The sequence below is a fragment of the Ursus arctos genome, unplaced genomic scaffold, assembly GCF_023065955.2.
Source record: "Ursus arctos isolate Adak ecotype North America unplaced genomic scaffold, UrsArc2.0 scaffold_13, whole genome shotgun sequence".
NCBI lineage: Eukaryota > Metazoa > Chordata > Mammalia > Carnivora > Ursidae > Ursus > Ursus arctos.
In genome coordinates, this window is record NW_026622797.1 from 8,561,810 (window position 1) to 8,588,688 (window position 26,879).

The 26,879-nt window shown below is 47.6% G+C and overlaps 1 protein-coding gene across 2 annotated transcripts in view; it reads right to left on the minus strand.

Moving 5' to 3' along the window:
- Window positions 1-24,196, minus strand: part of FNDC1 (fibronectin type III domain containing 1) — a 99,235-nt gene extending 75,039 nt beyond the window's left edge. Inside the window, exon 1 of one of the 2 annotated variants that reach the window (XM_026505152.4) lies at window positions 23,894-24,196. In XM_026505152.4, the coding sequence (XP_026360937.3) occupies window positions 23,894-24,002 (109 nt within the window). In that variant the 5' untranslated portion in view covers window positions 24,003-24,196. Of the gene's footprint in view, window positions 1-1,654; window positions 16,065-23,893 lie in introns of those variants that run through there. The other variant, XM_044386457.3, reaches the window with a different exon arrangement.
- Window positions 24,197-26,879: the final 2,683 nt, after the last annotated feature.

Consider the following 26,879-nt stretch of genomic DNA (forward strand, 5'->3'; position numbering starts at 1 on the left):
TGAGGCCCCTCCCCTTCCGAACTGCAAAAGGATGCTCATGTTGGGTGATTCTCCCAAGGAAGAAAATGCATGAATATGGGAATGACGCTTTTCCTTAGTTTGGTACCAAATCTCCCTTAAGGAAAGTCAGCTCCCAGACAGACAGCTGAAACAAGAGGCCACGGACCCCTAAGCACTGTCACGTTTTTCTCTTGGGCACCTGTGATTCAATCAGTACAAAACTGCCTAGGCCTGAAGATGATTGACTTTCATTACTGATCATCCGGAAAGAAGAACAATTTATAAATATACTCATTGTTTGTCCCAGCCCTGCCTTGCCTCTATCCTTGGACCCAGCATAGAATTTCCAACTCGTACGAGAATCCACGTTCAAACGGGTGCATCAGCCCAGCATGTGGGGAGATATGGCAAACCTTCAAGGGGCTCCAGTAAGAGACACGCAAAGTAAAGAGGGGCAAGGGGGAGATACCGCTGGGTTGCCAAAACCTAATGACTATCGTTTCACTGTGCTTACACAATCGGAGCTTCCAACAGTGTCTGTGCACGAGTTTGTTCTCCTCTTGCCAATGATCAAGTACCATCGGTGTGTCTCAACGCGATAATTGCCTGAGCCAGCACTCGTACGCTGAGAGAAGCCACATGGTGTGCAGCTAGTCAGTACCAACGGGAGAGGGCGGTGGACAGGAGGAGGGGGTTTATGGAGTGTCTGCCGCCCACTGCCCACTGCTCTGAGAGCCTAAGCCCACGTCACATGAGTGCTCAGAACACACACCACGTGGGAGGTGTCATTTACTCCCTCCATGTTCCAGGCGAGGGAAGAAGGCTGGGAGCAAGGTTAGGGTTCACCCAGAGTCACACAGCTGCACCAGAGCCGGAGCCAAACGCAAGCCCTGCTTCGTCCAGTTCCAGAGCCCAGCTCTCCCCACAGCTCACAGACCCTCAGAATCCACCCCTGCTCAGATATGACCTGTGAGCACTGCCCTGGAAAATTAATTAATTTAGGAAGCCAACACCCGTCTAAAACAAATCGCAAGGCCTCTAGGGTTGGGTTTGCCACCATGCCACTTTCCTCTCTGGGGGGCACTCCTGCCCCCCCCCAACACCATCATGGTGTCCTCGTCCTCTGCCCCCTCTGGAAGGGATGGAAGAAGTGGACGATGTGCTCTCTCAGGGACATTTGCATTCTTATGACAAAACCTAAGACCAGAGACTATTCTAATTGTGACATCTTAGGCCTTAGAGAGTTACCTAATGAAGGTCATCTGTGAACACAAAGGCCTCTGGGAGACCTAGAAATCATAATTTCAAGGCAGCCTTCGGGTCAATCTCCTGAAGATCTCTCCTGAATTTACGGTTTTCCAAAGGCCTTAGGCTAATCTACCATGACCTTGCCTCCCACCCTCCCCCCAACACACGCAAACTGGGTCCGTTAAACGAATCATATGGTGGCCTGATTAGCAGATAGTTTCACTCCCTGGATTGTTATCAACTTCGATATTTCAACCTGATGTCATTTTTGGTGCCTCCTAGTGAACATCATCTGCGCCCACTCAGAAAGAATTGGAAGAGAAGGGGGGCCTGGATAGAAAACAATCTTTGCTGTCACTCCAGCCCCACCCAGCACCCCTCGTGCCTGAGCTCTCTGCGAACTCACCAAACCAGCGGGCACAAATCAACGCGCACGCACTTGAATTGACAGAAAGCTTCTTCCTGGGACTAGAAACGTGACAGTATGTTCTATTCCCGATCATCGTTCTGTAGGTCTCCTGATTTCATTCCTTAAATGTGCAGTAAAGGCATAAAGGCTGTGAGATTGGTTTCCAGGTCTGCAGACAGCATTCTGGTTCTGTATTGTGGGATCAGTATTCTGGGAGCATAAGGATGAAATATGACAAAGTGATTCCTGATTTATGCCAACTGTTTTTAGAAACTTAGACCAGACCACCCTCTCTGCTAGATAAATGCAACACATAACCTTTTGCAATAGTTTTCCGTATTCTCGTCTGATAAAGATGGTACTGGTACATCCTTTAAAGCTATAAATCCCAAGAACTGCCTCTCTAAAAAGAAAAAAGGACAAAGCCAAAGTCAGTACAACAGGAATTCTATGGCCCAACAGAGGGAACACGGGTGGTAACCTCACAGAGCCCGCATGACAGGTTAGGGCCATGACAAGCTGTTTTTTCCTTCTCCCCAAGATACAAAATGATGAAATGAGCAAAAGCTGCAGCCTAAGGGATGTTAGGCTAAGTAAAAAGAATTTCCTGTCCATGTCTTTTCCCATTTCTCCCTACTCAAGGCATCTTTGAACGGAGCAGGTGTTAAGATGCTCCAGACAGAAGAAGGAAGCTAGGAGAGTCTCCTATGACTCCAGCAATTTCATACCATGAGAAAGTCACTTCCATAGTTCATGCCAGTAAACATTATCCAGATTCAGGAATATTTTGTCAGGTACCAAGTGGCAATGGTTTTTTGGTGATCTTTCAGACACCCAGCCACTGCCAGGATGGACATTTCTGAGCTGTGGCTCCTATGAGACCTCTACTGGTTTGTTTGGGAACAGGCAACAAGGACACAGCACCTAGAGTTGTTACTTTGGTCTAGGTCCAAACTTCAGGTCCTATCCAAGAGGGCTCTAGGAGGCCAGTTTGGTTCAAGGTTCAAAGTATGGATCCCTTTCTGCTCAAGAATGAATATCAAAATCCCAATGGCTCTGGAATGTCTGTCCTTGGAAGGTCTTCAGCTTCTGCAGAGTGACCTCGAGGGGTTCTCCAGGGCTGACAAATGTCCTCGAGATGCCAGAGCTAGGTTCCCAGGGCCAGGCTGCCCTGACCAACATCTGCAGGGCCCATTTCTCACAGTAGATGGGGGCATATAACCCACTTGCTCCTTGCTCACCTTCCCCCTCTGGCGTCTTTCTTGACGCCAGATATTGACCACCTACCTGGTGCTCACTTACATGGCTGACGGATCGAAGAAAAGGATGCTAGGAGGTTTTAGATTCACAAGGTCCACCAAGGATTTCCAACGCAAACACCTCTAAGGACCAGGAAGATCAAGCAAACAGTGAAGACATATTAAGGAGTGTTGTCCACTGTGTCTAAAGGCACGATTTAGTCTCACCCTGGATACAGATCTGTTCAAGGACCCATATCTCGCTGCCAGACCTCCCTCTGTCCCCTGAGAGGCATAAAGGCTCTGAAAAAAACTGGCCTGGGTTCCAGAGAAGAAAGGAAGGCCCATCCCAGATGGCTTCCCAGGGGAGAGCGGGATGCTACTAGGCTTTGGCTACTAGCAAAACTGATGACCACTGCATGTCTGTCACTGACCTAACCATCCCAGACCAACAGTCCCCACTGCCCATGTGATAGTCCCGTGTTGAGTTCCAAGTGGAACAGGTTCAAGGTGAAACTCAGTCTCGCACTTCTCATTGCCTTGCTTCAGACATCACCACCCATCCGTAAGTATACAGGCATATCCAAAACGAATGCAAATACATATATTCCTAGAAAGGGAATTCCGTGAAGGGCTCTTCCTCAGAATAAAGGGAAGGAAAGTTCAGAATCAGTTGATAAAATGAATCAATGGTAAAAGTAATCCAAAATGGACACAATCCATGGAGAAATCATGCTTTGAAGATTGTGATTCAAAACAGTAACTGAATATTTCTGGATTCAAAGCGTTGCTTTTGCTTGTTTCTTTGTTTCATTTTACTTTTAAAAAAATAACATAGTGACTTCATCATATTCTCCATATTGGCAAAAAATTAAACTATCAGGTTTATTATTGATAAACATTAGAGAGGGTAGATCTAAAGTGGGACCATCACCATGCTTCCTGTCTCCCTCCCCTCTCCACTTCCAGACCCTCGGGTGAACACAGAGGGGAGAGCCCAGCCTACAGAGCAGAACCCGTCAGGGCTGCTGCCTCATAGGTGGGGGGAAAGCAACAGGCCTGAGCCACAACCCAGTGCCATCCCAAGTGGAAGCCGGAGAGGAGCCAAATGCAGCCTTCCTGCAGGAAGGCAGACCTGAAGAGGAGACTCACATGTCTGTGTTTCTAAGGCATTAATGCCGCACAGTAGAGAAAGCAGACCAGCACAGACTGGGCTCTAACCACTCACCCCTCGGAGACAGCAAGCCTCGGGGAGGACAGGGAGCACAGGATGAGGCCAGAGGCCAGAAGCGAAACACAAGGAGAGGAAAATGGAAGTCCCTTTAACATCTCCAGCAGGCTATTCCCTGGCCCCACTGGGCATGACCATTAACCCGAGGTCAAGTTGTGGCTGCCTCTTCAGAGTGAGGGTCAAGGCCACTTGCCCCACCTTCAGGACTAATCACTGTCCACTGGTATCCTCCTGGGGTGACAGATGGGATCCTTCCAGCCCCCAAAAGGCTCAGAAATGAGGAAGGCTCGTTCTTTAGCCAACTCCAAAGCCACACTGACCTCTAGGCTGAAAATCCACTCCTGCCTCTCCTTTCCCAATCCCCTATTTTGCCCAGGCCATGATGTCCAAAATACCCCACCAGAGTTTAAGCAATGAGCTGAAATATCAAACACATATTCTGATAATACAGTACCAGCAAAATAAAAATGTCCCAATTTCAATATAAGTCCTTCCCATTATGAAATTCCCATGAAAAATTCAGAGTCCAAGAGTGAAGCCTTCTGGGTCTTATAGCTTAAAATCTAAAGAAATTGAAGTCCAAGTTTCTTTCCGCTCTTACTTCCTGTTCTGTCTCGCCTCGGCCAGAGGAGATTCATCTAGTGTCCTGATGGGGTCAGGGCTCCCTCGGCAACTCCAGCCTCTGCCATCTTTCACTGGAACTGGTGCGACTTCTTCAGGATTCCCTGACGTAAAAATAATCAAACCCAAAGTCTTCCATCTGCCTAGGTTCTTAAAGAGCCCCAAGTCCCTAAAATCTCTGTGAGGCAGAAAATCCAAAATGTGCAGTGTAAAGGACTCATATTTTTTTTATGTATCCGATGAAGATCCCCCCAACTCTGGTAACAGACTTCTGTTCACGTGAGCTCAGATGTCTCTGGAGACCTCACTGGAATCATTGTAACTGGGGCCAGACCCTGGGCACTGCCTCTGCTTTCCAGTCATGAGGCTGTGGAGGGAGCATCTTAGAATTGTTAGTGACAGCTCTCGCGTCACGTGGAGAAGACGCCAGCGACGGAGAGAGAATCCGGGGGCTGTTAGAACCTGGTTCTAGGGCTCAACCCCCAAGGCCAGCTCAACCCCTGCACTACCAAACATACAGTTCCACAAAGCAATGAATTCTGGGACTTAAATGAGTTCAAGTTGGGTTTTTGGCCACTTGCAGTCAGACCCTGATGGATCAATCAAGATCTCTACAAAAGTCAAAAATAACTTTCTGAAGCTGCCCCAGTAGCCAGTACATTTAGTCACAAAAGGCTGCCAGTGTGCAGACACACCCAAAAAAAATTAAGGCAAATACCAGCCAGGGATGGCTGCCATTCCTAGCTGAGCGCTCCGTGCAGCCCACCCCGCCTGGCAGTCGGTGCTGGGGAGCAGAAGCGGACAACCTTGGTGAAGAAGGAAACCCCCAAAGGAATGTTAAGAGCTTTTGAAATAAACTAGTCCCTTAAAACCCCCAAAATTCTAAAATTATTTCTTAAGTATACTGAGGATTGCTCTTTAATGCAACAAAACCTTCATGTTCATGTCAGTCTCCCTACTTCGTCTTTGTTTGAAATGCAAGTTTACTTTCCACTGGAAACTGCCAAATACTTCCCAGACTCTGAAATGAAGAAAACACAGATCTCACTGCCACCATGAGTGTTTGACCAAAAATCCAATCGATAAGCCAGAAAAGGTTCGGATGTAAACTGTGGGGGGGAGCGGGTAGGAATCAACATGATCTGCAACTTTGAGACTATAATTCCAAGGAAAGGTGGAAAAATTTGGCTCTGTCCATAAGATATCAGACAGCAAAGGAATAGTCACAAACGCAGAAACATCCAGATGGTTGGCAACACATGGGCAAAACACTGGAACGTCCGGCCAAGTTTTAATAATTTGTCAAATGAATGGAGTTATATTTGCCAAATAACTATGATGGTCCCCTAAAAAACAAACAAGAACAGCAACAAAACAGGGCGAGCACAGGTGGTTTTGCAACGGTGTGAAGTAAAACCGCTACGAGTCAAATCTACATATGGTTGACTGCATTTTCCACCTGGAAGACGGGGGCTGGGTAGACACAGTCTGAGTATTAAAATAATGGCCTGGCTCCTCTTCTGACATTTCACAATATGAATGGGGTTCAATAAAAGTGTTTTCCACAGTTGGCATGGTTCTCTATGGATAACTGCTTAAAAAAATAAAACCTACGTCTGGGAGTCTAGGTCTTTGGAGTCTTTAAACTTAAAAAACACTCCACAGAGCTGAAAGAACGTTGCAAACAGAACCTCTGACCCCACCCTGGGGAAGCCACACAGCACTGTCCTCGAGTCAGAGAGAAACACCAAGGCAAGCAGATGTCCTGGGTCCCTCGGGAGGTCGAGGGCAGCCAGGGCTCTCCAGACTTTATCCCTGGTTCGCATTCCTCAAAACCCAATCCATTTTCCCTTGTCACAACATGCTCCCCATGTTACTGGGTTCCACCCCCATGCCCAACGTGTCCCATCACGTTCACCTGCTGAGGGCATAGACAAGTAGAGTGAGAAACCAGAAGACTCAGAATGCCCCGGGCAGCTCTGGCGTGTGGCTGGAGCACCCCGGCCTCGCTGCCCGCAGAGTTTGCTAATGAACAGAGGGGTGAGCAAGGCCACTAGGCTCAGTGTGTGCTCTGCTCACCTCTCCCAGCCTCAGCGAAACCTGAGTTCCCTGCCCTCGTCCCCAAGCCCTCAGGCGTACTCCAGTATTTTGAGCACAACAAAGCATCATTTTATTCAGACTAAATGGCCAAATTCACAGGCCTACATGCCAATGAGCTTATAAGGGCACTAGATGGTCACTGAATACAATTGTGAATCACATTTTTTCTCCATCAGCTCAAAGAAGCCAAATGGTGAAGCCATCCAAATCTCAAAACTCAAGCCACTGGCTAAACCTACGTAGAGTTTGTCTGAGTCCATTTCCATCCTCTCCAGACAGCTAGCACCGCCATCCTCCACCTTAACTCGAGTTTCAGGTGCCCACATGTCACACATCCTCATATGTGGCTTCAGGAAACTGCTCCCCTGGGTCACGGGGCAGGGGGTGGGGAGTGCTGCACGTAAGCTGGTCATGTCCTAGGCTGCCCAGTACTCCTGCCAGGGCGTGGGGACTTCCCAAAGAAAGAGCCCCAATGCCGCATGGGCTGTACTTTCTTTCCTGTGTCTCCTTCTCCTTAGGAATTGTCCCCCAAGCTCCCACACCTGCACCCAACAAAGGCTGTCATTCAAATGCCATCTCCTTACCCTCAAGGGTTAATGGCTTTCTATGGGAAATTTCTGCCTAGAATGTTCTAGATTCTAGGTTGTTTATTTGTATTTGGGGAGAAAGTGGGGTGAAGAGAGACAGGCAGAATATCTGTTAATATAGTTTACCTCACATTATTCCCTTTCATTATCTTCCTTCCTCCCTGTCAGCCACTTTGGGGAAGATCTATAAAGTAGAAAAACACACAAAATGGACAACAAAATGAAGCAGCAGGGAATTGTTTCAAAACAAGCAGCAAGTGGCAAAACTAAAATCAAATTCTCAAGACCAAAGAATACTCTTAAAATGAATCTGCCTTCTTCCTCAAGATGTCTTCTGAGATGTTTTGAGCTGAATTTTTATTAGTTTCACTCAAGAATGGCCAGTTTCTCAGCTAATTTATAACAGTTTAAAACTTGCACTGAATTCAGAAAGTGTCATGGCAGATCCACTCCCAGCTTCTTCCTCCCTTGCCTTCTTCCGCAATAGAAACTGAGATGCTAAACATTCATGACCCCTCAGCCTTCCCGGTAACTATGGGTGGTCATGTGATCAATTCTAGCCAATGACACCTATGAAGAAGTTACTGCTATCACTTCCAGGAAAGCATTACAAAGGGGTCAGGATCCACTGTCATGTGCTCTTGACCTTTTGTACCTTCCTGCTTTTCCCCACTCCAGGATGTCAACCTGACACCTAGCCATGCAGCAGCCATCTTGGAACATGAAGTGACAAGCCTGAGTATGACAACGTGGCCTGGGACAGCAGACTGGAAAAATGGAAAGATCCTGGTTAGCCTCTCTGCTCCTGAGTTTACTGATGAGTGAGACAAGCAGTTCTCTTACCTGTTTAGCCACTGTTCATCAGATATTGTGCTATTAGCAACTCAATCCATTGCTAACTGGTGTCATCATTTCTGGATCCATACAATCAAGTCACTTTTTCTCTTGATTTCTAAATGAGAGCTGCTTTGTTTTAACTTTAATTTATTTCTCTTGTTGTTGTTAAAGGACCTGCTCTGGGAATTTAATTTTGACAATGTCAATGCTTTATTTGTCAGTATGCCACAGACTTGAGTCAGTACATCTGTCCAGAAAATGATGCAGCCAAAAATTAGAGTAAACTTAACCCACAGAGCTGGCAGAATCCGATCATTAGGATTTAAAGTTTTAAACTCTTGGCCATTTTATTCAGGAACTAATGTAAGCAAAGCTACTGTTCCAGAGAAGAGACAAGAATGTTTCCCCATCTAAATCACCAGCTTTCCAGAATGATTTAGGGAAATGGAACTGGAGGGATTGGACAGATATATTTATTTAAAAAAAACAACAAGAAAACAAGAGACCTGGAAGAGAAAATGCCTATGGATTGGAAAGGAATACAGGACTCATGCCTGCTGTTGACTGGCAGCAGAGATCCCACTAGACACCAGTACTTTCCAGGTTTTTGTGGGATCTCTTGCACATTCTTCAAATTCAATCCGCAACTGAGAAATAGTTTCTCAAAGAATTACCATTGTTTGCTGGTCCAGCTTAAACTCAGCCTACTATAAACTGCTTGACATGCCAGCCAAAAAAAACTCCCTGAAAATTCATTCCTTTTCCCAAAATGTGAAAGTCATTGTCTAACTATGTTAAACACTTGGGTATTACTGTCACTGAAATCACCACTCATCTTACTCAGAAAGCTCCCTGAAAAATACCCTTAGAAGACAAGCCAAGCAAATGTTGTGGAGAGGCAGGTATGAAACAGAGTAAACGAGACAGATATGACCAGAAGCCACCGACCTCATGGACCCAATGACAACCCAGACTGCTAATAATAATCACCTTTTAAAATATGCTTTCAGGGGCGCCTGGGTGGCACAGCGGTTAAGCATCTGCCTTCGGCTCCGGGTGTGATCCCGGTGTTATGGGATCGAGCCCCACATCAGGCTCCTCCGCTATGAGCCTGCTTCTTCCTCTCCCACTCCCCCTGCTTGTGTTCCCTCCCTTGCTGGCTGTCTCTATTGCTGTCGAATAAATAAATAAAATCTTTGAAAAAATAAAATAAAATATGCTTTCAAATTTAAAAAATTAATATTTCAGATAATCACTTAATGGTTATGAATGGCATAGGCAAATAATCTACCAATGAAAAGGAAAGAAATGCTCAACACACCTCATAAGCAAGGAGTTTAAGTTTTGTAGTGGGGCCACATGTGATCAAGAAAAAATAGAGAGGGAAGTAAAGAAAAAAAGGAAATGAATATTTGTTATTTACCCATTTAGTAAGAACCAGACATGTCATTTATGTCTACAAAAGACATATGTTGAATACCTACTGTGTGTCAGATTCTGAGTTAGGCACTGGGGACCCAGAAGTGATTAAAAAGAGTTCTAGATTACTGTAACTATCAGCCCTTGCATCGCCATAAAAACTGTATCAACTGTGCTTCGGTATCCACACTTTTACATATGAAGAAACTGAGTCTCATAAAGTTCAGTTTCTCCCCAAAGGCACACAGCTAGTAAGTTACAATGGTTAAACCCAGACCAATCCCAAACCAAAGACCATGCTCTTTCTACTACTCTTTGTTGCCTCTCAGCTGCAGTTATAACTGAAAGGGATAAATGTAGGCCTGGAGGGAAATCAGAACCAAAGATATAAAACTGGAAGTTATTAGGGTGCCTGGGTGGCTCTGTTGGTTGAGTGTTCAACTCTCGATCTCGGTTCAGGTCTTGATCTCACAGTTGTGAGTTTGAGCCCTGCACTGGGCTCTACACTGGGCATGGAGCCTACTTTGAAAAACAAACAAACAAACAAACAAACAAAAACCAAAACAACAACAACAAAAAAACCCCTAAAAGTTATCAGTGACACCAGAATTCATGAAGATACATGAGCTCATTGTGCTGAGTGAGCTCTTATAAATACCAAGAAGAGTCCATGTTGCCAAACCCTCATCTCTTGGTCCTTGACTTTACTTACTTCCAACAACAGCTGAGTTCCTTCTCCCAAAGGTACCTCTTCTCCTGTCTTCCCTGACCCCACCATCACCTGCCTCCCAGGACACCACCCTCCCTGGTACCTCTTCCACATCATTGGTCTCCTTTGCCAGAACTCAAATGTTAGAGTACTCCAGAGTCAGCTTCTGGCCCTCCCTCTTCTCTGCATGCACCCCCCTCTGTCTTCTCTCCCTCCTTAGCACATCTAGTCCTATGATAGCAAATACCACCCATACAATGATGGCTCCCAAATTCATGACTCCAGCCCTGGCTTTTCCTATTTTTTTTTAAGATTGTACTTATTTATTTGAGAGAGAGAGAGAGACAGGGAGAGCATGAGCAGGGCAAGGGGCAGAGGGAAAGGGAGGAGCAGACTCCACACTAAGCATGGAGCCCGACACGGGGCTCAATCCCATGACCCCCAAATCATGACCTGAACTGAAGGCAGATGCTTATCCGACTGAACCACCCAGGCACCCCTGACTTTTCCTTGGCGCTCCAATGTGTCCAACAGTGTATGTGACATCTCCAGTGGCACCCAAAGAACATAGATGTCTGAAGGATGACTGGAAAGAAGACATTTTAATTTGAACCATTAATTATAAAGAGGTGAACCACGAAAAAAAGTTGCATCATGGATGACAGAAGTGGAGAGATTTTCAGGAAGAAGGGAATGTCTGTCAGTGCCAAGTCAAATAAAGCCTGAGAAGAGCCCATTTTTCTCCACTTATATTTAGGACAGGTCTACCCCCACTCAAGGCCTAAAAGCAAAGCAAATAGGTCATCAAAGTTTCTCTAGGAAAATATAAAACTGAATCACTTCCTTTTCAGACAGCTGTGCTCAAAGGATTGATGCAAGAATGAAATGTGAAAGAAAGTCATAAAGCACTCAGCTAATGTGGGAAGAGGAAGAGCCACAGAAGGGCTGATGTCACTAATTAAAACCCAACAGAAAATGACTGGGCATGATTCCCAGTACCTGGGCTCTCGGGCAATTCTCCTTCCTCACGTAGCAGGAGTGGGTTTGGGGTCTTCATTTTATTCAACCTTAGGAAATAGTCTTGGAATTGAATTTTAAAATCTTAAGAGTTGAAAGGAAATTTAGGTCATCTGATCAACTTCCCCTTTTCAATCTGCCTAACAATTCTGTGCCTAAAACGGTCTTCAATAGTTTCCGTGATTAGACAGGTCTACCTAGTCAAATTCCCCCACATTCCCCTCTCTTCAAAGGTAAATCTCCGTGAATATTTACTTCAGCTGGGTGAAGTTAGTATGACGTTAGTACGAGTTAGTATGCAAGACGCTGCCCTGGGAATACAAGTGAATAAATTCACAGCCGTGTAAGGAAGGCAGTGGTCTTCAGGCTTCTGAGGGAAGCGCTGTACGGGCACATGAAAAGAAGAGTGAGGGTATCAGACGTTTAATATCAACCGAGTGCTACTAACGATGAACATTATCAGGGCTCAGAGGGTGAGGAAAGGAAGTCTTTCTCAAGTCAGGATGATCAGAGAGCAAAGCACAATTCTGTGACCAGTGACTATGCTAGGCTCTGAGGCACAGGGCTACAGAGACTTAATAATGGGATTCAAGGAGGGCCTTTGCCAGAGATTTCCCGCATGTGTGGGAGACCCGGCCAGTGCTTTCCACAGCTTGAATTCTTTTTTTATTTTATTTTATTTTTATTTAAATTCAATTAACATATAACGTAGTATTGGTTTCAGAGGTAGAGGCCAGTGATGCATCAGTCTTATATAATACCCAGTGCTCATTGCATCCACGTGCCCTCCATCACCCAGTTACCCCATCCACCCACCCTTGTCCCCTCCAGCAACCCTCAGTTTGTTTCTTATGCTTCAGTCTCACAGCTTGAATTGTGAGAGGACATTTAATCAAGTCGTTTCTGTGACTCTAACCCAACTTGCCCTTTACCCTTGAAACTGCTCTGAATTGCTTCCTATAATGAAAACTCATTATAATTTCAGAGCACCAGTAGACCCCACCAAATTCATCCCAGAGACTCCTAAACCAAAATCTTCATGTTCTCCAAGACAGACATGTAATCTGCTCAGACAATGGCCTGTGGCTTATCTCTAAGACTTCTTCCTTCCTAGGTACTAGAGTCAAAATGTGGTGTTGATTCAACAACTATAAAATAAGATCAGCCTGGGACTCAGGGAAGTCGGGGACCATAGTGTTCTTTGCCCCTCTTTTCTCTTCCCCTCGGCTCTGGTTTGCTCAGATATCTGCAGGTACATATGCGAATTCTGAGAGTTATTAACCACAAGAAGAGGTTTCAATTCTCCCAGTCTATCAGAAAATAATAGAAGGCAACTGTTGGGTGGGGTGGGAAAATGTGAAAAGACAGAGCAGGGCCAGGCATGCATTACAATAGAAAAAGGACATGACGTTTTTCTATGACATAAAGAATGTCAAAAAGTTGGATATTCTGTGAGAGAGCAAGGCCTCCTCACCTCACCCCCCCAGAAGTCTTGACTAGAGACTACAATCTAGATAAGAGAAGGACAGTGGTGCATCCCAAATTTTATTGAACAGGAAAAAAAATAGAGATTGAGTGAATATTCAAGGGAGGCCACCAGGCAGAGTCCTCACACAAATTTGCTGATTTCTCTTGCTAATCGTACAATTTTATGTATGTCGACGTAAAAACACTGAGAACTTAACACAATACCTGACAAGGAGAAGTTGATTAGAAAGTACTAAATGTTTCCATATTGCTAAATATCACATTCGATGCCATGATTTACTGCTACATCAATCCTAACTTCATTATTAAGTCTCTGTAGCCCTGTGCCTCAGAGCCTAGCATAGTCACTGGTCACAGAAGATCTGAGTTAATTACTTAATTTCTTACTTTATGAATGAAGGATTCAGCCCGGTTTGATCTATGAATTAGGCCTACTGAACGTGCGTAGGTCTTTGGAACTCTGGGTTGACAGTTGAGCACAGCGCATGACACAGTGACTCATGTCTTCCTACGGCTCAACTACAGCCCACTGCTGGAAGCTGCAAGAATTCTTTCACCTACTGAAAAGGAATCGTGTTGGTAGGCATACCATATGTTGTGGGTTGAACTGCGTCTCCCCAAAAGCCACGCTGAGTGCTAATGCCCAATCCCTGTGAATGTGATTTGGAAATAGGGTTTTTGCAGATGTAATCAAGTTGAGATGACGTTATGCTTCAGGTTAGCCATGATCCACTATGACCACTGTCCTTATAAGAAGACACACAGGGAGACCATATAACAAAGGAGACAAGAGAATGGATGACACATCTATAAACCAAGGAACATCAAGGATTGCTGGAAACCACCAGTCGCTAAGAAGAGACAAGGACGGAGTCTTCTCTAGAGCCTTCAGAGTATGGCCCTGCCCCACAGATTTCTGAATTCCAGCCTCCAGAAGTATGAGAGAATAAATTTCTGTTGTTAAATCCACCCAGTGTGCAGTCCTTAGTCACGCAGCACTGGGAAATGGGTATACCACGTAAATATAATTCTTCACTCCAGCTGCTGATGGACTTCCAACACAAGCCGACACTTTTCAAAACTCACAGGCTGACCTCACAGGGTTATGGTAAGAGGGAGGCAGGTCACTGTCCCACACTCGCAGCCCCCACATATCCTGCTCTTGTCAGGTCATGTACATAAATATATTTGGTGTCTACCACACGTAATCAATACCAAAGAAAGCACACATCCAATCACTGAGCAAATAATTACCACGCATCTTCTCTCTGCAGGCGGCATAGCATTCCAGGCAATGAAGAGACTTCAGTGAACAAAACCAACAAATGTCCTGCTCTTGGGGAGCTTTTAGTCCAATGGAGGACAACAGGCAATTATCAACTTCGAAAGCTAAATACATGAACTATCAGGTGGGGCTAAACGTTGTGCAGAAAATAAAGCCAGGATAAGAAGTGCTGGGAGTAGGGATAGGATTACACTGTTAAACTGGGGAGGAAGTGGTCATATAAGGCCTCGTGAGATGTTACATAAAGAACCTGAAGACAGTGAGGAATGTACCCATAGATGTTCATGGAAAGTTGTTTAGGCAGAGGGAACAGTAAGTGCAAAGGCACTGGGGCTGGAAGGTCCCTAGCACATCAGAGAACCAGCAAGGAAGCCAAGGAGCTGCAGCTGACAGTGAGGGAGGGTGTGGTATAGAAGATGATCATGTGTAGCCCCGAAAACTTGTTAGGATTTGGGTTTTTATCCAAGAGAGATGGGGAGCTACTGTGACTTCTGTGACTCCATGGATCATAAGAATCACTGTGGCTGCTGTTTTGAGAATAGAGTGCAGGGAGGGAGGATGCAAGCAAGGAGATCAATGAGGAGGTTCTTGCAGTAATCCAGGTAAGGTGACCTGGACCAGGGTGGCAAGCAGTACTTTCCTGCTATGCCAAATTATATACCATGATATCTCAGAACATACAAAAATACTGGCAAGCTAACTAGTGATCTCGAGCAGAATGGGCGAGAATACTTCTTAAAAATAGGCTTTTACCAATCTCAAAAGGTGACATATTAAACAATTCCATTTATATGACATTCTTGAAATGCTGGAATTACAGAGGTGGAGAATGGATTGGTGGTTGCCAAGGGCCGAGGTGGAGGGGAAGAAGGAAGGTGAACGTATATACACAGACGACAAAATTACACAGAAATCCACACAAGGACGTCACACTGGTGAGATGGGAACGGTCAGTGGATCGTAGCAATGTCAGCTGCGTGACGGACCCTGCACTAGGGTATGCAAGATGTCACCTTTGGGAGACACTGGGGGAAGGACACAGGAGATCTCTGCACTCTTTCCTACAACTGCACGTGACTACGACTACCTCAAAAATGACACTTTACAAAGCCGTTTAATGACTACAGTGGAGTCCCAAACCCTGCCCCCTGTGCTTGGGGAAAAGAGCACGCCAGGGCAGACTCCTGATAAACGATCACCGAAAGCAGCCTCGGAATCCGAGCCGCCACACTGCACACCGCACCGGTCTCACTGCGGGACAGGCGCCCAGAGCTCTCTGTCTCCTAGGGAGAAGCATCCACGCGGCACCATCACGGTCTGGAGAGACTGAGTCTTCTCCGTAGGGATTTGATTTGATAAAACGCTGCCCCCGTGAGACGGTACCACGGAGAAGGCAGCCGGCCCAGCCGTCACCCCGCCAACAGCAGCCCCTGGTGGGGGGCTCCAGAGGGCCGCCCTCACCTGGCCTGGCTGTGGTTGCTGCTCCCCAGCTCCTAGGAGACCACACCTGACTCTCGGGGTCCCTGGCCTCTCCCCCTGCCCAGCGTTGCGGGCTCTGGCTGCGGTGACTGCCAGTGGCATTTCAGCCCCAGACAAACGTGGCAGCCTCCCGAGGAGGGCATCGCTAGCCAGCACAGCCGCAGCGCGGGTGCTTGGGGACCCGCCGTCCACCCTCTGCCACGGACGGCACCGGCTCCTCTCTCTGGGTCCGCTGGCTCTAACCCACCGCCTGTGCACCACATACCAGCTTTCAGACCCCGGAGCTAGTGGATGCTTGGGGGGCCTTCCCAGTGGAGTGTCACTGTTTAGACTCTAAGAGCCTGATTTCCTCATTTCCGAGGTACCCACCGCCGCCGCCCCCACCAACTCCTAAAATTACTCAAATAAATAAGCAGATATAAAAGAACCCTCCCTCTGGCCTGACTCCTGCACTGTCCTCCACTCAGCAGCCGTGTGCCCCCCTCCCCCCACTATGGACACTCCTTCAATGGCCTTGGCTACTTTGGACTATGGTCAAACTCCAGGACCTTCCTGAGCTGATGACCAGGGCTGCCCTTCCAGCCCTGAATGCCACCATTCCCCCAGGGGGCCACGTTGCAGTAGCCACCAGAAAACGCATGTTTCATCAAACATGTCATGATGCTCCTTGCCTCTCTGTGCCTTCACACACACGGCACAGTGTTCCTCCACCTGAAATGTCTTTCCTTGCCCTCCTTGCCTAACTAACGCCCACTCCCCTCCTCAAAACCCAGCCCCAATATGGCTGTCCTGATGTCCAGTCCGATTCCCCCAAGGGACTGTCCTAATACGCACCACGCTGTGTGCACCCCTTCCCCAACCCCCTCTGCCTATGCCTTCTGGACGGAGGGACTGTGTTTGTCAGGCTTTGTATCCCTGCATCTGACAAGCATTAATGCTGGCTGACTGACTGAATGAATGAATGGATGGCCTTTAAATGGAGACTCACACAAAGTTAGAGCCCGAAGGGGCCCTTAGCGATGTCCCTCGTCTGATCCCTCACTTTGCAGATGAGAAACAGGCCTGCAGAATTATGACCTGCCCAAGTTCACGCAGTGCAACTTAGCAGCTGGGTCAGGTGAAGCCACTATGGGTAGAGACGTAACGCTGTAAAATAATCCCTAAAAAACAAATTCAAGCATTTAGAGAACAGTTTTCTGAGACGTTCCAAACACCTTAAAACGGTAATGCTCTTACAGTCCTGCCACCTCTGAGATGAGGATCTGTCAACCCCACAGATTAATGACTAATGTCTGTCAGGAGGGCGCCTGGGTGGCACAGCGGTTAAGCATCTGCCTTCGGCTCAGGGCGTGATCCCGGCGTTATGGGATCGAGCCCCACATCAGGCTCTTCCGCTATGAGCCTGCTTCTTCCTCTCCCACTCCCCCTGCCTGTGTTCCCTCTCTCGCTGGCTGTCTCTATCTCTGTCGAATAAATAAATAAAATCTTTAAAAAAAAAAAAAACTAATGTCTGTCAGCACTGCTCCTTGATCTAAATCGTCTGCTGTAAACAAACTTCAACTCTGGGAACCTTGTGGTTGCAACACAAGGCTGACAGGCTCCATCACACAGATCAGGCCTCCACAGAGAACCACTGCGCTAAACGCTGAAGGGTTTCTGTAACCAGCTAGGCACAGAGCACTGATCTCAAGGGCAAGTTTTAACAGGAGCCACTAAGGAGGGGACACTGCCTACCATGAAGACCGTGCTTATGCCCCAATGCCAAATATATTTCGTCACAGGGAACAGGTTCCCTGCAACTTCATCTGACGTTAAGCCCTACTAGAGTTCAACACGCTTTGGTGCGTGACAGGCTCATTTCTCAACAGCCAACGGCAGTGTTACTGGAGCGTAGACTTAGAAGGGTGTTCTGAGCAAACCAGCTCCCACCGCCACCCCAAAGAAAAAAACACGAGGAATTCAGCAAACACTAGAACAGGAGCTGGGTTGGTCTGCAGGAAGCACGGAGGATGTGGATCCGGAAAACTGGGGTCCAAATCCTGGGATACTGCAGACTACATGATTTGGGAAAATCAGCTAACTCCTTTGGGAAAATCAGCTAACTCCTGTGAACCCAGTTCCCTCGTGGTAAGGGGAGGATGCTACCAACTTCACAAAGTTGCCATGAAAATCAGATGATATGACATAGAGAGAAATGACAAACTCTGTGGCACTTTTAATCACCAGTTAGTATTAAAAGGAAATTAAAACGCACACCGAAGAACTCCACGCAAAAATGAAAACAGAATTGTGTAGGTTATACCATATAGATTATGATGCTATTATAATTTAATCATTTCCTCCACATACAAGGGACCACAGCAGAAAAATGTGAGGAATAACATGAGCAGCTCTCCAGCTATTTTGCTAGACTTACAAATCTGCCTTAAAACGTGCATTACTCTCCCCAGATACAAAAAGCTTCCAGGGAGGTTAACGGGGAGAAACTGTGTCTGATTAATCAACTCACTCAAAACTGACTCGCGGTGCTCTGGAGGCCCGTGTCTTCCTCCAGTGTCCCTTGTCTCTCCCCACCTTCCAGCTGCTGCAGCTCTGGGGGACTGGCAGAGATGCCGGGGGGGTCCCCCAGCGTTCAAGGGCTGCCGGCCCCTGCTTTAGCTCTAGGCTTTCGAGCTCCTCCTCACCAATGATCAGCTGAAAATTACTAAGAAGCACTCAGTTCCACTCTTAACGCACGCTTTGTCCTTCCTGACTTACTGTCTGAAGGAAGCTTCGAAGAGGAGCAAAGTTGACAAGGCAAACATTAAGGGAAACCCAAAGCAGATAACTGCACGTTTATCCTAATTTGCTTATCTCTCTGAAGCCACAGCTGCTGGGGCGCCAGCGCAAGGGGCCGGCGGGCGGTGGAAACGCCGCCAGAAGGCCAGCAGCGCCCTCTAAGGGCCGCGGGGCGCAAGCGCGGCCGCCCTCGGGGCCCAAAGAAAAAGGCAGTGGGGGATGGGGCGAAATGTGTCTTCCTCGTGACGTCACCTAACGCTCAGTGGCACAAAGATACCTTGTTCAAAATTTCTAAATTTTAACCATCTGGCCCATATTGGAGAAATTTCCTTATTGAAAAATCAATAATAACCTAATTCCCCAAAATAGAATTAAATGCATATTCTTTGTAACAAGACAAGAATAAATTCTAGAAGGAAAAGAAGATGTTAGCTCGTATGTATAACCAATACCCCGATCCAAATGCCCTGATATGTGCTTACTAAAACTGGTAAAAGAAATAAGCAATATCTGTCCCTGCCCCCAGCTACCTGGCTCTCATCAAGGCACCTAAAATTTCAGGTTCGGGTATGTTCTAACATAAATATTCTATGGATTAACAAGTAAATATACGTATTTTTCTCTCCTTTATTTGTATACCTTTAAATACTCACCTCTATATTTTCAAACTAAAATAAAGTCTGATAAGAGGTTTAATGGTAACTTAAATCCTCAGTTCCATAGGAACAATGAAGAGAGGTTTGCTCCTCAATCAGTGAAGGGAGATGGGTCCTTCCTGAAATGTTTGCTGCTAGCCTCCCCCCACCACCCTCACCCCTGCAGTAGCACAATAACAGCCCCACGACCCTGTGCATCTCCCAATCCCTGGAACCTGCGAATATGTGACCTCACATGGCAAAATGGACTTCGAAGATGTGACTGAGTAAAGGACCCGGAGATGGGGAGATTATCCTGCATTATCCCGCTGGGACCAAGAGAACCACAAGGGTCCTCATAAGTGAAAGAGGGAAACAGGAAGGTCAGAGTCAGAGAAGGTGATGTGTGGGAGGGAGTGGAGTGATAGGACTGCTGGGAGGGGCCGCTAGAAGAACATGGGCTCCTCGAGAAGCCGGGAAAGGTAAGGATCAGATTCTCCCCAAGACCCTGCGGAAGGAACACGGCCCTTCATTTTAGCCCAATGAGACACACTTCGGACTCCAGACTTCCAGAACTACAAAATAAAAAACTTGTGTTGCTTTACCACTAAAATTGTGGTAATCTGTTACAACAGTAAATAGAAAACTAATATACCTACACACACACACACACACACACACACTCACACACACACACACTCCTCACCTCCTCCCCTGCCTGTTTTCAGGGAATGGGCCTTTATGACTTAACTAGAGATATGAATGGCCCTGGCAAGACATATTGATAATGCTCTGGAACCGTCCAGGGACAACTCCCCAAGGGCATGAACCGTCACTCTGCAATTCTGTTACGACCTCTGATTCCACAGTACCAAAGTGCATGCATCGAACAGTGCTTTCATCTGAGTGGGCTCAAGATAAAAGGAAACGGTATATCCACCCTCTCTTCTCAAAGAGGACAGAAGTGGGAGGGAAACCCTGCAGAGCTGGGTGTAGGCTGGGCCACAGGAAAGCCCCTGAGGACTTCTGGAGATGGAAGGAATCTTTCCATTCACTTGGACCAGTGGAGACTGACTAGCTGGCCCAGGGCTGGTCACACAGTGTGTGAATGACACAGCACTGAGACACCCAGCCAGGCCCCTTGATGGGGGACCTCCTTCTGTCTCAGTGGTTATCAAACTACCTAGTCTCTGGATTCCTGTCAACTCTTAAATTAATGAGGATTTCACAGTTATATCTATGTGGGTTTCATCTGTTGTGATCTACTGACCCAAAATGTAAAGTAGGCACGTGTTCCTGTGCATGTATTAAATCATTTAAAAATAGCAGCAGGAAGCCGTTTCATAGTGGCATTAAAAAAACTGTATTTTATGAAAAAAAAAAACTGTTTTCCAAAACAAAAAGAAAGAGTGGCATTGTTTTACACTTCAGCACATCTCTTCAACAGGAGACAGCAGGACGTCTTCTCCGCTTATGCCTTCGGTCTATTACAATATGCTGTGGTTGAAGTGCCTGAAGAAAATCCAGCCTCACACAGCTCTGTACTTGGAGAAGTATCTTAACAGCCTTGTGGATCATTTTGGAAGATCTTTGGTACTACACCAAAACTCATCAAGTAGCAGTTCTTTAAGGGTGGTCGTGATGTAGAATCTGAAACCATATGAAGAATTTTTCACATTTTGTTACATGAAAAATCCACTGGGCTGTCTTGCACTTTGGCTAGATCTTTTAGCCAGGCAAGATTTGGTAACTTGCACTGGCCACTTGGAATTTACTGGTTCACTTGGTTATGCAGGTCATCTAAATGCCGACATCGTTAGAAAAGTTTTTAAGCATTGGGAAGCTTTCAAATGATGTTGGAGATGACTTGGCAAAATTCTAATTTTCATCTGAAAGCTCAAATGTTATCACTGGCAAGACATACTATCAGTTATTTTACTAGAAGTGACAGGCCCCCTTGTTCATCTTTGAGAAGATGTCTGCCAAATACCCAAGTTTGTCTGTGGTCATTCTTTCTGGTAAATATGGTCAGTGTGCCATGAAAAAAGAAGGTAGTTCAGTTCACAACTCAAACTATCACACAAGAGCTTTTCCTCAGGACTACCTCAGGATTACCAGGATTTTCCTCAGGATTTTTCCTCCGGATTACCACTGAACTTGGGCAGCCCGCAGAAGTACTTTATGTCCCTTTCCCGTTCCATCACACAGAATATTAAAAAGACATGCATTCAAGGGTAGAGATTTGGTAAAATTAATAATTTCTGCACAGGACAATCGTAATCGAAACTGGCATATCTTTTCTTCACTTCAATGACTACTAGTTCATTATAGTGCCAATGCCTCGATTCACCAGCAGTTTCACCCACCAAGCTTTCCACCCTTGCTGCAAATGTCAACACAGTACAAAAAAAAAAAAAAAAAAAAAAGGCAAATAGTATCTTGGCATTTCTTTGAAAATAGTTTGACCTTGTAGATTCTCTGAAAGGGTATTTAAGTTCTAAAGAAAAAAATTAAAGTCACCCATAACCACACTAAGGTAACTGCTGAAATGTCTGTGAGTGTGTGCGTCCTCACATTTTTAGAGATATGTATCCTATCGGACTGGCAAATGCCACCATAATCTCAATGGTTGCCTAGCACTTTATTGTAGGGATGGATGGCGGAGGCTTCACTTGCTTATTTTATGTTTCAACGGACCACCAAGGTAAAGGGTTTATTTAGATCTTCAGTATGCCCTGCAAATCTCCTCTGTTTTAAGAAAAGTTCCTCTGAGCTGTGGTGGCCTGCCATTTAGAGTGGATCTGGGTGCTTTCTTTATAGGGTTTCTGGCCCCCAAAGGTTTGGGGGGGGGCAGGGAAAGGCTTGACTCAAGGAGCTTGCTGGGCCCGTGCATTGATTCAGCCAGAGAAGGAGTGGTGTGTCCATGGCCTTGCTGTCAGACCCAGAATCCAAGTCTGGAGCAGTGACTGTAGCTATGTGCAGCAGGACAGACAGGAAGCCTTCCAGAGGAGCAGATGAAATAAATTATGGGCCCCATGATTTCTTTCACAGCACTGGGGAGCTATCTGCAGATTATATCTGTTTCTTTCCTTCTATTAATTGCATTTAAATACAGTAGATATTCATTTCGGAATGTGCTGGTCCATTTCTAGTCTGATCATCATTTTACTGCAAATCCCACGTCAACACAGTTGAGAGAAGTGCCAGCAAGCATTCCAGCTCCCACATTCCACAGCTCAGTGGATTTACAGAGCAGGAGGCAAGACAAGGAATAACAGGGAACATGGCAGCGTTTCCGCAGCTGCCACAAAGCACCCTGACTCCAGGCACCCACAAATGTAACCCAATGGGCAGGTGGCAGAGGGATCCAGCAGGAGTGAAGCTGGAATTGTCATGAAGCCAGTTTAGCATTATTTCCAGTGCCAGCCCATTTTCTGAAACAAAAACTCTTTCAACATTCAGAAAATTTAATTTGGGGGGGGGAAGCCATGGGTGGTAGGTAGGGAAGTTAAAGGCTTTAAAAGAGTTTTATTCTTGTTAACTACTGCACCAAATACTCAGTGAATGCTTTCCTAGAGATTGCTAACAGAGGAAAACAAAATCTACCAGTGGCACTGCCTTGCATGAAGAAGTGACTTCCGGCATCCCACCATGTGGCATCAACCTGATGCAGATGTCCCCACCAAAAAGCACTGCAAGACAGTGCGACCCCCCAACTGTCCCTCATTTCCCTTTTTCAAAAGGGCAATAGGGACACTAAATAGCATCATAAAGCAAGTAGCCTTCCTTGGAATCACATCTGAATTTTTATAACCCAGCTGGGAGTGAATAGTATCAACAAAAATGTGGACTTCTTGGATTCCTACAAACTGATGCATAAATAAAAGCCACACCGTTTCAAGTGTGAAAATGCCTGCACAGGAGGTGGGAACAAGGGCCACCAAAGGCTTAGGGATGAAAACCCCACCACAAGCTTTAACTCTCTGCGGGAAACCTTCAAAAAATCTGACACCAGCACGCTGGCATTTTCTGAAAAGCGCTGCTCACACTTCAGCCCCGAAAGAAAGCATCCATCCCATCTCCAGTCCTCAGTCTCTTTCGGGGAAGGGCGAGCTTCTCCCGAATCGGCTCTCGCACCTTCCCTCTCCCTCCTCTCGAGACCAAGGTCTCCCAGCTCCAGAGTTCCCACCGGGAGGTACTGGCCTCCGTCCGAGCGCCACCAATGCTTGGGCGCCGAGGTACCCGACCGCCCCCGGGCAGCTCGAAGCTTTTCCCCGTGCGCTTCTAGAAAAGTCCCCCCTCCCTGCCTCCCTACTGGCCTCCCGAGTGCCACCCTCCAACAGGCAACCCTACCTCGGGGCAGGTGAACCGGAGGAAAGGATGCCCACGGGGAAACATCACCCCCACCTCCACCGCAACGCCGAAGGGTCGCTTTTTTCTTTTCTTGTTTGTTTTTTCATTTGCCCGACTCTCTTGGGGAAGTTAGACTGACTGCTCGAGTCTCCGGACTCCGGGGCGTTCGACGGCAAAGTTGAAACCAGGGCACTGAGGTCCCCGGCACCAACGGTGTCCCCACGTCCGCCTCCCGTGCGCGAAGCGCCAAGTGCCCAGACCCCGAGTCTGCCGCCGCCCCCTCCGCGCCCCGACCCGCGAGCGATGAGGACGCACAGGTTAGTGACACGACACGCACAGCACAGAGCGGACGGCGATCCCCGGAGCGACAGGCAGGGTGGGTGGTGGTGCACGGAGGGTGGACAGACAAGCGGCGAGGAGGCGCGGAGAGCCAGGCAGCGAGCCCGGGACTGCGCATACCTGGAGCCCCCGCCGGGGACACGACGGGCAGCAGCGCGGCCAGGAGCAGCAGCGCCGCCCAGGGCAGCGGGCACCGCGCGCGCGGGGCCGCCCCGGCCTCGGGCGCCATCGGGAGCCCGGGGTACGCGGCGAGCTGCGCGGGCCGGCTGGCGGATGGGCGCTGGGCGGGAGTCGGAGAGCGCGGAGGCGCCGCCGTCGGGTCCCCGCCGTCCGTGTGGGTGTGCGCGCTCTGCGCCGTTCCCGCGGCGCCCTGGCCCCGCGCTAATCGCTCCGCCCGCGCACCGGCCGCAGCGCTGTGTACTGAGGCCTCCGGCGGTCCGCCGCGCCTTTTAGCCGCGAGCGGGCGCCCCCTGCCGGCCACGAGGCGGGGGGCGGCGGGCGGCGGGGCGGCTGGCCCAGGAGGGCGGGGCACCGGGTGCAGAGTCGGGGCTCCGGGTGCTCCAGCATCCCAGAACCCCGCTTGGTGGTTCTGAAAATTCGTGGTTGCGATGCGCGGCAAAGTGGACTGGGAAGTTCCTCCCATTGTCTAACATCTCTCGTTTTCTGCTCGGGAAATGGCTCATCGCGTCCAATCGCTGCTAAGCCCAAGAGTGCCCTAGGATCCCTTGAATAAAAACCCCCACTTTCAACGTTGGGGACTGGAGCCACGTCCCTTCACCTCTGTCTGCACGTTGCGGTCTTTCCTGCGGCTCACCCCGGACTTCCCACACCCCGCACGCCCGGGAGAGGGGGTCTGATGTCCTTAGACACTGCTGCTCCTGGCTGTCATTTCTGGGGAGCGCATCAACTCGTCTCAAAGGAATCCGTCTTGAAGTACGGAAGCCTCCAGCCCGAGGCCTTGATTGGCCTTGCTTCCTCCAGTATCCATGGTATGAACACAGCTTAGGTGGCTCCCTGTACCGGACTCCCACCGGTGTGTGGCCAGCCCTCACCCTCGCAAGCCTCGAGCCGCTCCAAGCGGGCTGGGAGCGCCCCTGGAGGCGACAAGGACACCTGCTCCAGGCAGGCCCACGCTGGGGCGCCGGTGCTGCCCGCTGCGCAGCGGTTTCCGTTCAAAGCTGCTCGCGCTCCAGCTCACAACCTAACACTGAGGCGGCTCTCCATCGGGACACCCCAAAACTTGACCAGATACCGCAGAGAGGGAACGACTGTTAAATGAATTGTAGACCGATGAAAAAGAGAAACATAGTACTTCTCTTCTGAAACAAAGCAACAACACATCCTTGCCCTTAAACCCTGGCTGGTGCCTCTTGCCCAGTGATTGGCTGTGAAACCCGTAATTCCTTCAACCTTCTTTTTGGGAAAGCTTTCTCCTGGTTCCCAGTGACCGTTTGTTCTTCATTCATCTTGAGAGTTCTTTGTGCTCCCAGAGCTCTTGTAGTTTGCGAGTATTTTAATGTTTAAATATGTACTTTCTTCCATTACTCCCCAGTATTTCGCCCTTTCCTCCATAAGCCATGTAATGGAGCTGTGGTTTTTGTCTGTCCAGCAGCGCCCCCCCACCCCAGGTCCTGCTCTTCTTTTGGGAATAGTAGCCCTTTCCCCCACTCTGACCAAGTGGCCGCAGTGGGACCTGTCCCCTCCCAACCACACTTTTCCCCACCCAAATTGGTCCAAGTATCCGTAGTGGCCCAAGCAGGGTCAGAGTCCGAGCTGGTGGAAAGTCTTCTTTCTCCAGTCATTCAGGGATGTTGAAGGACCGCATCTATGGTAGGCTGAAATATAACCCCTCAAAAGATATCCATGCCCTAATCCCTGGAATCCATGAATTTTACCTTATTGGGGGAGGAGGGGTGTTTGCATATGTGATTAAATTAAGCATTTTGAAATGGAGAGATTATCCTGGATTATCTGGTGGGCCCTAAATGCCATCACATGCATCCTTCCAAGAAGGAGAAGGGGATTTGACATACACAGAAAAGAGGACAATGTGCCCACAGAAGCCGAGATGGGAGCGATGCAGCCATGAGCCAAGGTAGGGGGCAGCCCCCAGCAGTCAAAAGAGGCAAAGAACAGATTCTCCCCAGAGAGCCTCTGCAGGGAGCACAGCCCTGGGCCCCTTGACTCCAGTGGCACTAATATTAGGTTTCTGGCCTCCAGAACTTTGCCAGGATACATTTCAGTTGTTTTAGCTGCTACAGCAGCCACAGGACATTGATACAGTAGCCAGGAGGTGTCTGTGTCTCTGGCTCAGCCTTGAGAGGCACCATCCAGAGATAATGAAGTCAACACATGAACAACCCAACAGGGAGATAGAGTCTGCAGGTGTACAAGTCCTGGGCTCCAGCCCCAGCCCTGCACTTCCTAAGTTCCAGGAGACAAAAATACCCTTTTGCTAAATTGGAATGGGATTTCCATCCCATGTAACCACTGAGTCCTGACCAGCACATTCCTTCCTTCCTTGTGAAATGCATGTGCATGCATCTGCCTCCCCAGCATATTACTTATGAGGGCAGCTTACTTCTGGGGCCTTTCAGAGTAAAGTACAAGGCAACATTGCCTCCAACTAGATCAGAACAATCATCCAGGGACTGTGAGATAGTAAATGAAATTACTAACATTTATGAGTCTAGATTCTGATTTGATTACAAATTTGGAAGTCCATTTCATTTTAAAAGTCCTAAAAGGAAACAGCAAACTTGAGGTTTAAAAGACCTCAGAAAAACAAACAGACCAAAACAAGAAACAAACAAAACAAAAACAAATAAATGAACAGAAAGACCTCAAAGAAATCTGACCTAAGAGTCATAGTCCTCTATCCTGGATGTGAGCACCTCAAAAATACAAGCTCTCCAAAGTTTTCTTCCCCTCTATTTTACTATCATCCTGATAGACTTTTCTGGGTTTTTTTTCACATAATTTCTTAAGCTCCTGGTTGTTGCTTTTATTTTATTTATCAAAACGAAACAGAGTAGAGATCACTCTTGGGCCAGATGGATTATCAGCTATTTGATTGTGACCATTTCCTAACCAGCCTCCAGGTTGC